The sequence below is a fragment of the Notolepis coatsorum genome (assembly GCF_963971535.1).
Source record: "Notolepis coatsorum genome assembly, contig: SCAFFOLD_994, whole genome shotgun sequence".
In the NCBI taxonomy this organism is placed as follows: Eukaryota; Metazoa; Chordata; class Actinopteri; order Aulopiformes; family Paralepididae; genus Notolepis; species Notolepis coatsorum.
In genome coordinates, this window is record NW_028173233.1 from 17,326 (window position 1) to 30,817 (window position 13,492).

At 47.7% G+C, this 13,492-nt stretch overlaps 1 protein-coding gene across 1 annotated transcript in view; it reads left to right on the top strand.

Annotated features, from left to right (window-relative positions):
* LOC311247844 (uncharacterized protein) overlaps positions 1-13,492 on the top strand; it is a gene marked incomplete at both ends in the record, with an annotated part of 35,624 nt that overhangs the window by 16,613 nt on the left and 5,519 nt on the right. Inside the window, 2 exons of the mRNA XM_084338835.1 lie at positions 1,301-1,512; positions 2,708-2,964. Coding sequence (XP_084194961.1) covers positions 1,301-1,512; positions 2,708-2,964 — 469 coding nt within the window. The remainder of the gene's footprint in view (positions 1-1,300; positions 1,513-2,707; positions 2,965-13,492) is intronic.

Consider the following 13,492-nt stretch of genomic DNA (forward strand, 5'->3'; position numbering starts at 1 on the left):
CACTGTAAGTCTATGGAGATGTTCACCTTCTTTGCAGGGCTATAACTTTTTTAATTGTATTGCTAAATTGACATTACTATGGCCCATTCAACATCGATTATCTATCGTTCAGGATGTAGGAACGTTTTACTTTTTCATTCACACATTCATACGAAAATACCGTCTAGAATATAAATATGTTTTTATCGTTTTCTGCAGTAATTCCTAGAACGTGTGATATAGGCATAAATGCATATATAGATTATCAAATGCAGTTTGTTGCCGATCCACGCTATATAAAAAATTTCAACTGTACATGGTCCTAAGCGTTATGACTGATCATGCACGGATGAACGGAGGGGGGGGGGTCGTTTATAATTCCGTGATCGTCGTTAAATGCTTTATGTAGTATGGGTGATATATAGATCAGAGCAGTTTGCATGGATAATAATAAACAAACAGGCTGAAAGTCACGGCAGCCTCCTCTTACCGTTGGGCGATGATACTGGAGCAAAAAGACCCCAGTTATTTGATGGGGATCGAGTCGATCCATTTCCGGTTTGTATAATACTAATACACGCCCAAATCATGTCGATTATTGAGTTATGGCAGCGATCCATATCCACGGTGTGTGGCTAGAGTCCTGCGACAATATGCGAGTGGCCGGACGGATTTAGGAGACGCACCGAGACCCAACCGGCCATTTCCGGTTTGGCAACTCGCCGATCATCCACCAGGGGGCAGTATTGAAGCGTTGCAGAGTTGTGCCGAGTCCCACTGCATCAGACAAGGCTCCGTGAGGGAAATATGAATAACATGGCGAAAATATGAAATATGATCTCAATAAAGTCGTACGCCGTGGATTGGCAGAATTCGCATGAACTTGAAACACGTCGTACAACGTGATTGGCGGGGAAAGTGTTAAGCATCAGGGTGTGAGTTAGTGAGGGAGTCACCAGTTCAGATTCAGATTACTTTATTCACCATATTGTACAGGTACAAATGGAACGTAATAATAATAATAATAATAATAATAATAATAATAATAATAATAATAATAATAAATAAATAAGTGCAGGACAGAACAGTGAGACAACAATAAGACAGTAAAGTGCAGTGGTCACCAGTTGTTCCTATTGTGTCCCAGGTTCAAGTTATATAAACATAACAGTATATAACCAACATCATAGTAGAATCTTTCTAATACAGTTGTTCCTATTGTGTCCCAGGTTTAGGTTATATAAAAACAGATACATACATGTATAGAACCAACATCATCATGGAATCTTTCTAATACAGTTGTTCCTATTGTGTGTCCCAGGTTCAGGTTTCCCTGTGCTGGTATGTTCCAGTGTAGTTTGACAGGGCTGGTGTTTGGAGTGGAGGAGGAGGCGGACGTGAAATATGAGACTGTCCAGTGGGATGAAAGCCTCCTCCAGTCAGCCGGCAAGACTCCTGCAGGACCCCTGTTCAGCATCCACTGTTTCCAGGGCTCTGTCTCCCAGCTACACCTCCCACACTGTGAAACTAATGGTAAGACATTATGATTGTCACCCACCAGTTAGCCACTTAGCCTAAATGTGGACCAATGATGCTTCTTGTCACTAAGGTCCAGCATTAAAGGGGTATTCCCCTTTTACATTAGGTCTAAACATTGTCCGTCTGTTCACCCATCTTCAGCAATACTTCAGGCACCACTGATCTGATTTTGACAAAACTTGGGGGAAATGATGCATCTTGCCACTGTATTCCACAATTTACAAAATTACACAGAATATCCTGAGGGGGGTGCTACATCATCTATTTGTTCATGTGTCTCAAGCAAGATATCTCAGGCATCACTGGTCCAAGTTTGATGTAACTTGCTGTGTACAGATTTCCTGCTTATACAGAAGTATACCTAATAGCCCAAGGGTGTAATGGGTTTTCTAGTTTGGACCCAAGTGCAAAGAGACGGAGGCAGGTTCCAGCTGCAAAACAAACTTGATGTTACTGAAACGAGGCAGGCCAGTACCAAGAGCAAACGGCCTAGCTGACTCCACAGAAACGGGTTATAGAAAAATAGAAGTTTGGGTAAGTGGGAACAGGCAACAGTTAATGTTAAAGGTGCTATAGACAGCATTTTCATGATTTTCGTGATCAATATTTTAGAAAGGTGTGGAATAAAAGTATTGCTTTTCTCCTTCAAAAAGCTATTGATTAATGAATTTATCATTGAACATTTTTAGGCGGGTCCAAAATGAATGTTCTTTACATGTTGCAGACATGTATCCCCTCCCTACTCTACATTTCCCCACGTGGAATGCACCTGATTGGATAGATGACATGCTGGTGCTCTAGTGCGACATCTAGTGGCTGAACATCATCTATAGCACCTTTTTAACAGTACGACAAGACAAAGACTGACTAGGGATGGGGACTTAAATTCAGGAGGGGAAGTTATATGAGATGAGTGAAGAAACAGTGATGACTAACAGGACACCGCTGGTGAGAGACCAGGGCGCCCGAGGGAGGCACACAGGGGATACCTGCAGGACCTGAGTGGAAACACAAGGAGAGGGAGGGAGAAACGAGAGGGAGGAAAACATAACTGGAACAGGACCACCGGTCACACCGTGACAAAGGGCAGCAATACAATCGGCTACGAAGTGTGATTCACATGCAATATGGTACACATCTCCATATCCTTGCAATACAAATATGCCTCTAAATTATTTTTCCCCCACAGCACTGTTCTTTGATGGCTGGTCTGTCGCTCACATCACTGCTGATGGAATGACCATCTTAGAGCCACTGAGGATGACCCAGACTCATGTGGTTGTGAATGTCCCACATCTCTCTTCATTTGGCCTACTGTGTGATCACATTAAGAGCTTCATGGGTCTACCAGTCTATGGCCAAGTTCTGCTGTTCCTCCGATCACCAGGGAAGAGGAGACGAATACTGAACATGGTGCTGTTGCCAAGCAATGTGCCTTTTGAAGAGGTAGAAAGCATCGTCCACTTCATCTTATTATTTAACACAATGTGTCTTTTGAAGAGGTAGAAAAAGCATTGTTATTGTTACTGTTCTCCCCCTACCTCTTCATGTACTGAGTAGAACTTGACATTTGGTGGGGGGGGGGGGGGGGGGGGGGGGGGGGTGGTATGTAGGTAGGTAATCGGCACATAACACTATCAATACAATAATTGTGACACCGAAACCAGCTCTGTATCTCGAAAATAACCCCCCACCCCTTGAAAATGATAACATAACATGTGTTTTCTGTCTATTCCGCCATTTGTATGGCCTCACTAGTCTTGTTGTCTGCTAATACTAGTGTATAAAGACTTTCAATTAATTTGGAATACTTTAACAACATTTCTATTTCAAATTGAAACATTCAGTGTTTGTTAATATTCAGTCATAGTGGCATGGAAAGAACTTAAGAAGATGCCAGCCTGTCGAGCCTTTTCTTTTTCAATTAATTTGGAATACTTTAACAATAATTTTTCTTTTAATGACACCAAAACCAACTTTGTATCTAAGAAATATGGGTAGCGTCTTTCTCTATGGTCCTGGCGTAGAAGGGTTCCACCAAGTGCACACCCAGGCAGGCAAATGCCACGAGGACCACTTTGAGGTAGGGAAGCTACACCACTTCCCTGACTAGGCAGGCAAGGCAGTTGTTGATGTGAAATCCCAAGTTTGAGATCATAGAAAGCTACCGGTATATCACTACAAATAGAGCTATAAAAATGTATTCCTACAAAGTTGGGGTGCATTTTCTTTTTTTCCTTACTAGACTGTAATAATCAAATACGTGTGCTTGGTGTATGATTACTCAATATGAATTTGAGCAAATGTGAGTAAACTCACACTAGCAGGTGATACATCCAAGTGTCGCTGTGGATGTTGTTGAACCACTAAAACTAACAGAATAGCAGAAAACTAGTTTCATTACTTTATTTACTAGCCAGCTGATTTGCATTATGGATATTGAGATTATACACTTTGATGTCAGGCTCACTGACTCCCATTAATTTGTGCTGAGATTCTAGTCCCATGTTTTTTGTTGCCAATACACAGTTGAGGGCAAATTCTTATGCAAAGACAATATAATAGATTTTCAGATGTTGCTCAGAGTTCAGGAGTTGTTGACGTGGTGGAATTTTTGCAGTGGAATTATTGTAATTATTTCAAGTTCAAGTTCTTTATTAGTTGTCATACAAAAATACAGAATACTTTTATATGAAATGCTTTTTTCTGTTATGCTCCTGAGAGTGCTAGATACAAATAGATACGTATAAAATATAAAGTCAAAAGTACGTAAACAAAGTGTAAACGGAAATGTTCAGTCAATATACATATATACAATACAGAGTAGAAATATTTTTGTAACTGAGTTACAATACAGTACAATGCAGAAATGGGGTGAGGTACAACTTAGGGTAAGGTGCAATGAGGTATGAATTGTAGTGCAAATCTCTTTACCAATAAATATAAAGTGTGTTAACACAATGGCGCCCAAGCACGGATATATCCGGCTTTCGAATCCATGCTTAATGGATCGAAGGATGGATATATCCGTGGCTGAGCTGCACTGCAGATGTACCCTACTCTTTGAATTCGAGAAAGTGCATTACCGGCCAGATCCTCTTAGGGGCGCTATCGCGATAATGCAGTGTTCCCTGTGGCCGAAGTTGTCTTTTATTTTTTATCTCTAATGTAGTTTTCTACTCACCTGAAGCGATAGCTATTGTCTGTTGCACGGAATACGTTTTGGATTGCGGATTTCACTATGCAATAAGGGGATTTATCATCAGCCAATGGACATATCGATCTACCAGATGGCGATCGATAACGGGGAAATGCTCGGGGGGATCCAACCGGCTCATGGTAAGATCTTTTTCACGTAAATTACAGCCCGATCGGGCCTTGTTATGATACGATACGATACGATCAGCGTATGTGGCTACTTAGACGAACACGGTTATTGGTAATCAATAATAAGAAACGACCCCCCCCCCCCTTTCATGCATACATGCTTGAGGATCGTGCCGATCATAGGCAGTTTGAGTTTTAACTGTAGCTTATGTATAACGGAAATGCCATTGGATATAACGTTAGTAGCTATTAGCCCTTTATCTAGCCTTCCAGGAAATATATTGGACCAAATGCCGTATAACGCTTATATTCACGGCGCTATAAAATGAGAACGTATTGATGATTTTTTTTTTCTTTAAGCCATTTTGAAGGGACGGTTTATGGACTCAATTGACAATGAGAATGGACAGATAGCAATATATAAAGTATAGATTTAGCTCTACAAACAGCCCCAAGTCTGTTTACAAATGCTGGTCGTCTCTAGTGATATTAGACTCATCCCAGTGGCCGCCAATGTGTTAAAGTGTCTAAACTATAAAGTGAGTAAAGTGGGTGCTACAGTGAGTTGTTTATTTAAAGTGAGTGTGTACGTGTGGATGTGTGTGCTGTGAGTGTATTTTAGGGGTGGACGGTATAAACGGTATACGGTATAAACGGTATGAATTTGCTCTACGGTATGGATTTTGACTATACCGTGTAACCGGTAGAGCAGCTCTAAAAGAGCAATGACGTCATGTAACCACAGCGCGACTATTTCAATTGCATTTGCCCCTAAAAATAGATAGAATTAGTCATAGATAATAGATATGTGCAAACTGGAAAAAGTTATTTAGGAGGCTTCGCGCAGTGGGCGTGTCAACACGCAATTGTCATTTCATAATAAACACATATCACCGCGGCGCACAGCAAGTTTCAATTTCAGTTCCTGGCATTTTTAACCAGTGGAGAAAGGTAAGGGATTTCCCTATCGTTTTTCTTATATGAATTATTCTACGTTAATAAAACATACCTGGTGATCAACTACAGTTTGCTGTAAACATTATGATATGTGTGTAGTGTTATGATAACGACGGCTGCAGCGGGAGGACGGCTGCAGCAGTGGAGTTGCGAATAGCATGTAGCTGCAGAGCCGCAGAACCATGGGCGCTTTTAGGTCTGGTCACAGGCCCGCTCAACAGCGCCCCCCCACCCAACGGCTGAATTGCCAATGGCTCCTGAAAGCGCCCATGGTTCTGCGGCTCTGCAGCTACATATGCTTCTAGCAAAATCCAGCATCCAGCCTCGCTGTTTGCAATGGGAGCAGCACGGAGTCTCGACTCGGGACTTATTTTATTTGGAATATAATGATAATAATACGCAAAAGTAGCCTAGTTTTAAGTTAAAATATTATAAATCTACATGCCTTGAGGATGTCATTCTTTATATAGCCTGCCTATCAGGCAAAAAAAAATATTCTAACGGAAACACTGATACCGTGATATATACCGTTACCGTCTATGCTTCAAATTATACCGTGATATAAATTTTAGACCATACCGTCCACCCCTAGTGTATTTGATAGTTTGTTACATAGTATTATTGTCGTTGAGCATCCTGATGGCCTGGGGATAGAAGCTCCTTCTGAGTCTCTCTGTACTGGCCATGAGACTCCGGTATCGCTTGCCTGACCACAGCAGTTCAAAGAGGCAGTTGTTTGGGTGGCTAGAGTCTTTGATTATTCTCTTAGCATGTTTACGCTTGTTGTAAATGTCTTGGAGAGTGGGAAGCCCACCTCCAATTGTGCGTTCGGCTGAACGGGCCACTCTCTGTAGTCTGCTACGGTCTTGTGCGGTGCTATTCCCAAACCAGGAGGTGATGTTACCAGTCAGGATGCTCTCTATTGTGCATGAGTAGAAGTTATTTTTTTTTTTTTAAACTTTGGCCATTCCCCTGGCTCTTTTATGTGTTTATCACATTTATACTGGTCAAGGATGACCGACAGAAACAGGCTGAAAGGGTTCAGATGGGGGGGAAGACACTCTGGGAAAGGCACGGCTGCAGTCGGGATTCGAACTCGCTAAGCCCCAGATCCGTGACGAGCACGGTTGTCCACGGCGCTGAAATAGCGCTCGCGGTACGTGGTGAGCTACTGGAGCTCCCCATGAGTAGAAGTTCTTAAGGATCTTCTGACTCACTTTGAACTTCCTTAGGCGCCTAAGGAAGTAGAGGCGTTGCCTTGCCTTTTTGACTACACTGTCAATGTGTGTGGTCCATGTCAAGTCCTCGGATATGTGGACTCCGAGGTACTTAAAACTGTTCACTCTCTCGACCGGTGCCCCGTCGATGCTGAGGGGGCTGTAGTCCCTGGCCCCCGACCTCCTAAAGTCCACAATCATCTCTTTTGTTTTGCTGACGTTCACAGAGAGGCAGTTCTCCTGACACCACCGCGCCAGGTAGGCCCTCATCGTTTGCAGAGATCAGGCCCACCACTACTGTGTCGTCAGCCAATTTGATGATTGTGTTGTTCTGCTGTGCCACACAGTCGTGTGTGTACAGCGAGTAGAGGAGGGGACTCAGAACACAGCCCTGGGGGGCCCCCGTGTTGAGGGTAATGGATGAGGAGGTGCAGTTGCCTGCTCTCACCACCTGGGGTCTTCGCGTCAGGAAGTCCAAGACCCACTGGCAGAGGTCATAGTTCAAGCCCAGGTCCCTGAGCTTGGCTACGAGTTTGGAGGGGACTATGGTATTGAATGCTGAGCTGTAGTCGATGAATAGCATTCTCACCTAGTTCCCCTGCCTCTTGTCCAGGTGTGATGCTGCTGTGTGCAGCACATGGGCTATGGTGTCCTCCGTGGACCTGTTGGGGCGATATGCAAATTGCAGGGGGTCCAGGTTGATGGGGAGGGAGGAACAGATGTAGCCCTTCACAAGCTTCTCAAAGCACTTCATGGCTATGGAGGTGAGAGCTACAGGGCGATAGTCGTTGAGGCAAGCGGGGCGTGGATTTTTTGGGTACAGGGATACAGTGGTGGGACTTCTTCAGACAGGTGGGGATGACAGCCTGTTCTAAGGACAGGTTGAATATGTCAATGAATACCGGGGCCAATTGGTCGGCACATACTTTTAGGACTTTTAGAATGACTTTTGAGTCATTTACTGTAATTGTAACTGAGGGGTACAATTCCCTGACTGTATTAATAAGTATGGTATCATTAAACCACTACTGTCTTATGTACATTACTACTGGCCATACAGTACACAGGTATATGATGAGAACACCTCCACAATGACACGGTTCCACAACAAATCTGGGTTTAAGAATATTTATTAGCAGCAATGATAGTACATAATATACTTTACTTTGGATGCGCTTATAAGGCAAAGGAATGTGCGTAGGCAAATCAATAACGTATGTCCATTCTCATATTACGCAGGAGATAATAATACAACCTGAATCTTAGGAATTATATCTATGGTACTCTAGTAAGATAGCGGGAGATACTGGTAGGGTTCCCACCGGTTGTAAGCCAGCAGGGGGAGGAAATGTTCGAATGCAAAGTCTGGATCAACGGGAACTCAATAAGCTCCTGCTATGGGAGGCGGTATATTACTCCCTTGCTCGGCAGACGAAAGCAGCAGCTGTAATCCCAGTATGCGTGCAGCATAGGTGAAAGCCGGCCAGCCTCTCCAAGAGACGGGCTCGAGTGATGTTCCTCACGGGTAAATCCCACACAGTAGTGGGGTGTAGACGATTCTCCTCCGCTCCAATAGCCACAGGACCAAAGCAATAATAATAATAATCCAGCCGGAAAAGGGCTCTGCATTCACCGGTGTAGATTCTCCGGTGCGCGGTACTTCACATTAACTAGGTCGAACTTGACGTTATTCCACTAAGCTCTGACACTTTACTATCCTATTCGCACGCGGTTATAAGTGCTCTATTTAGATACACGGTTGCTCACTTCACTTGGTCGTTGACTCGTGATGAAGGCTTTACGTTTGAGGGTAACACATTTCTAGGTTAACTCGTTCGAGAGTAACTTGACTTGAGGCTAAGTGCTGCTGTCTCAATGCTCTATTTGGGGCCAAACGGGCCCTACTTCACCGCACGTTGTATCGTGGGTGATGCTTCACTTGGGTAACTCGAACTAAGACTAAGTGCTTCTGTATTCACCTGCGCCGTATTTATACGTTAGGTGAACAAACTAGTACCAGCTTTATTCCTGTCTCATATCCTTGCGCAGAGCCGTTCATGTCCAGGCAAGTCTGTGGCGGTGACTTTGAACCAGACCTTGGGGGTATGGCAGTGGCGCGGAGGGGACCGCTGTCCAATAGGAGAACGAAATATTATGGTCTGTACTAGTTTAAAGGGATATTCCGTGTATATGTACAAAGAATACACAAGGGATATCAGACGATATACAAATACTATACAATATATATCAAGTAATAAATATATATATTCGGTTTAATCTGACCCTTTGTAACAGCCGCCTCCTAATTAGTCCCACCTAATTAGATAAGCAGAGACAGATTAACCGCACTGTCCACTACTCAATGTCCGTTGTGAGGGTAGGGCAGTTCACAAAGTCAGGGGTCATGGTCGTCATTAAGCGAGTCGGGGAGCCTTGGCAACTCTATCAGCCTCGCCACGGGCCGGGTGTATGTCCGCCCTTGGCCGAGCACTTCTGCCGCTCTGACCCTTCCGTCGGCACCAGTGATCACTTTGCTTACGCGGCCGGCCGGCCACGCAGCTCGGGGTAGTGACTGGTCTATGATCATGACGACTGGACGGGATGAAGGGGGGCTTAGGAGGAAGCGGGCCTGAGACTGCTTTGATCTGTGCTTGGCTGTGCCTCCTCCTCCTCCGTCTGTTTCTCTTGTTTGCTCTGTACCCCGTCTGAGGAGGGGCCGGTTCTGGCCGCCCCGTCAAGGAGTCGCTTGGGGTGCTGGGTTCGAGGTCAGCTACGTCTGGAGCGCAGCTGAGGGGGGTGGAGTTCCGAACTCCCTCTTGTGCCCACGGTTCTCTCACAGGCCTCTCGTTTAATGCCTCTCAACGGGCTGTACGAGGGAGTGGCCGGTGTCGCTCGCCTTTGTGTGTAGGCAGCGTGTAGACGTGGGTTGACTGTCAAGTCCGTAGAGGGGGCCCTGGAGCGTCCATCCCAGTCGGGTCTGAACCGCGACTGGGCATCCTTTGGGTCCGATGTGGGCCGCCTCAATTGGGAGAATGAGGTCCGCGTGGTCGGAGCCGATGAGCAGGGTCGGTGTGGCGCCGTCGATAAGCGGTATAGGTAGTTGACGTAGGTGCACATACTTAGCCATCAGCTGTGGGATGGGGTAGGTGTACTGGGACAGGCCTATGTCGTGGCTGGTGAAGACGTTGGTTATACTATACTGCTTCTCGGGCTGGTCCACCGCTGCTATCTTGAAGGAGACCTTCTCACCTTTTATGGTCTTCTGGTCCCTTCTGATGGTGCGTATTGTCATGGTACCTTTGGCACCCCGCAGGCCCAACTGGGCTGCTGCGGAAGCGAGGAGGAGAGTCTTTTCAGACCCGTCGTCCAGGACGGCGTAAGTGTCCAGGACCTTGTCCTCGTAGCTCAGGAGCACTCTGACCACTTTGATGAGCACTCGGGGGGTCCCGCTATGCTGGTCAATGTGGAGCACTCCTGTTGGTCGGTTGCTTTGGATCGTCTGGGGTGGTGCCGACTCGCGGTCGTACGAGTAGCACCGTGACTCCCAGTGTCTGCTGGAGCAGTCGGAACAGTAGGGAGCGGTCTGGTGGATCTTCGGTACTGGTGCCACCGCCTCGGCATGGTACATTACCGCGACGAGCCCACTCTGTTGTCCTGGCTGACGCTTGTTGATGTCATGCAGGACCTCCAAGTGGGTGCCGCCGCACCTGCCGCACTTCTTCTTCAAGCGGCACGCAGCTGCCATGTGGCTGCGCGCGCAGCGGAAGCAGCGGCGGTGGTCCTTGATCCACTGACTCACCTCATCCGTGGTCAGCTTGTTGAAATCGTCGCATTGATACAGCCGATGTTCCCCTTCACAGTACTGGCATTCAATCTTCCACTCCTCTTTCGTCGAGGGGGTGTTGTGGTTCTTGTGCTGCGGTACTGATTCGGCTTGGTGCATAACCAGAGCTTTCAGTGTGGCAGCTCCCACCCTCTGGAACTCCCTCCCCGCAGAACTCCGCACCACCCCAACTCTGGACTCATTTAAAAAACTGCTCAAAACCCACCTCTCAAACCTGGCCTTCAACCCCTAACTTTCTCACTTTATATGTATGTGTTGTGTCTGTCCACTATGTTTGTTGACTTGTTATCTCCCCCCCCCCCCCCCCCCCTTATGTAAAGCGACCTTGGGTCCTTTGAAAGGCGCTATATAAAACGAAGTATTATTATTATTATTATAACGGTCACCGACCGGCGGTTATCAGTTGATCCCCGAGGTCCTAGTCTTGGGCTTGGTCCACTCCATACGAACGTGTCCAGTCGTAAGCTGCTGACCTCCCTGGCGAGGAACTCAGACAGGTCTAGGAGGGATGCCTCTGGGCCGTTGGGGTCACGGTGGTCTCTCTGCCGCCGAAAGCGCTCTTGTCGGGCGGGAGGGAGCTTCTCTAATATTCTCTCTACGTTAGAGTTAGCGTACAGTTCGTATATCCCCTTTTCCTTTTGGGCCCCCAGCATCCCTACCAGGGACTGTACCTTGATAGAGAGGTCATCCTATGCTCTGTTGTCTCTGGCTGGGGGGAGACGGTCAATGTCTCTTATCTCCTGTATCACGTAGTCCCATATGCGTCCATAACGTTGGTCGAGGGCTACTAGAGCCGCAGTGTATGGGGTAGTAGAGTTGGAATATGCCAGTGCTATATTGTGCGCTCTGGGCACCTTCAGGTGCTTGAGTAGGATAGCATACTTGTACGTTTCATCCGGTACATCGGACATCATTGTCTCTAAGCACATTCGTAGCTCTGTGTACTGTGCTCTGTTCTCGTGTGTGAAGTCCGGGAACGTCGGTGTGCCAAGGTACGATGCCATGGATGGCTGGCACATCGGTGAGCGTTGGGGGAGAGGCCTCCTGGGCGAGTCTCCCTGTGGGCTGGTACTTGGTGGGTACCGAAGGTCGGGTACCCAGGTGCTGTTCCTCGGTGCTGACGGTGCGTCAAACTCACCCGTGAGTTGAGTCGGGGGTTTGTAGCGCAGTGCCTCGGGGCTGACGTCTGGGCTGTACTGGACCTCCTGGTCCAGAGTACGTTGCTGCTGGTCGGGGCTGTACTGGGCCTCCTGGTCCAGAGTACGTTGCTGCTGGTCGGCTTGACATTCCTCCTCTTCCTCCTCCTCTTCCTCTGCTAGGTCCTGGAGTCTTCTGTTCAGTCTCTCGGCGTGGTCCGGTTCTTCCCGGTTGCTGGGTCTCGTATGGACCGGCCGGGGAGGGGGTTCGGAGACGTGGACAGGATCCTCCTGTTGGCGGGGTCCCGGGTCGCTTGGTCGGGTAGGGGAATGTGTCCTAGACCCTTGTCGTGACGATCTCCGGGAGCTCCGTGCGGAGTGAGGGGGTGTCGCCATGGTAATCAATTTGTCCATCAGCTGCGCCTGCAGCCGGTCGCGCTCTGCCTCGCGCTGGGCATGGGCGGCTTCGCGCACTGCTTCGCGCTGGGCATTGGCGGCGTCGCGCTGCGCATTGGCGCTGGCCTGGGCGGCGTCGCGCTGTGCATTGGCGGCGGCGCACTGTGCATTGGCGCTGGCATGGGCGGCGTCGCGCTGTGCATTGGCGGCGGCGCACTGCATCGGCGCGGCTTCTCTCAATGTTCTCTTCCGTCTGAAGGCGTCTGGTCTCCAGTCTTATGCGGTCGTCTTCACTCCTTTGTTGCGCCTGGAAGCGCTCTCGCTCGGTTGCAGAATGTTCGCGTTCACTGAGGGCTTGCGCTTGGAGTTGCGCGTGAAGGCGCTCTCGTTGGTCTGCAGCTTGTTCGCGCTCGGTGGAGGCTGCCAGGGTGGCGATGAGTGCCTGCGCCAGCATCTTGTCCGCTTCGCTGGGGGAAGACACAGGCGGAGGTGATCGGCTTCTGGCAGTGCTCGTTGGAGATCCGTTCTCCTGTCGCGCTCCGAGGAGATCCATCTCCTGGGTGTGCGTCTCTTCTGGTAGTGGGTCGGGTTCCGTCCCTGGAGCGCTTTCTTTATCCTGGAGCTCTCCGGGGACTGTCCCGTTGGCGTTGGCGGGGGGTAAAGTCATGTCAGGTCCCTCCTGGTCCCCACCGTGAGCTTGGTCAGTTACGTTAGAACCCACTAGGGTCTCTACTGGCGGGGTAGCCTGGTCGGTAGGGTTGGACATACTTTTACTATCCGCTTTAGTTACTTTATCCGTATTTAACTTCCTTTTAAAGCTAGGTATTGGACTGACAACGTAGTCCTCTAGGTGAAGAGGTGGCTGCCGTCTGCGCTCCGGGCGATCTAGCTTAGGAGAACCGTTTGTGGAGTGTTCATCATCGGCCATGTTAATATTAATATTATATTAATATTACGCTAATTCTTATCCGGCTCGAAGGACCAATTGTAACTGAGGGGTACAATTCCCTGACTGTATTAATAAGTATGGTATCATTAAACCACTACTGTCTTATGTACATTACTACTGGCCATACAGTACACAGGTATATGATGAG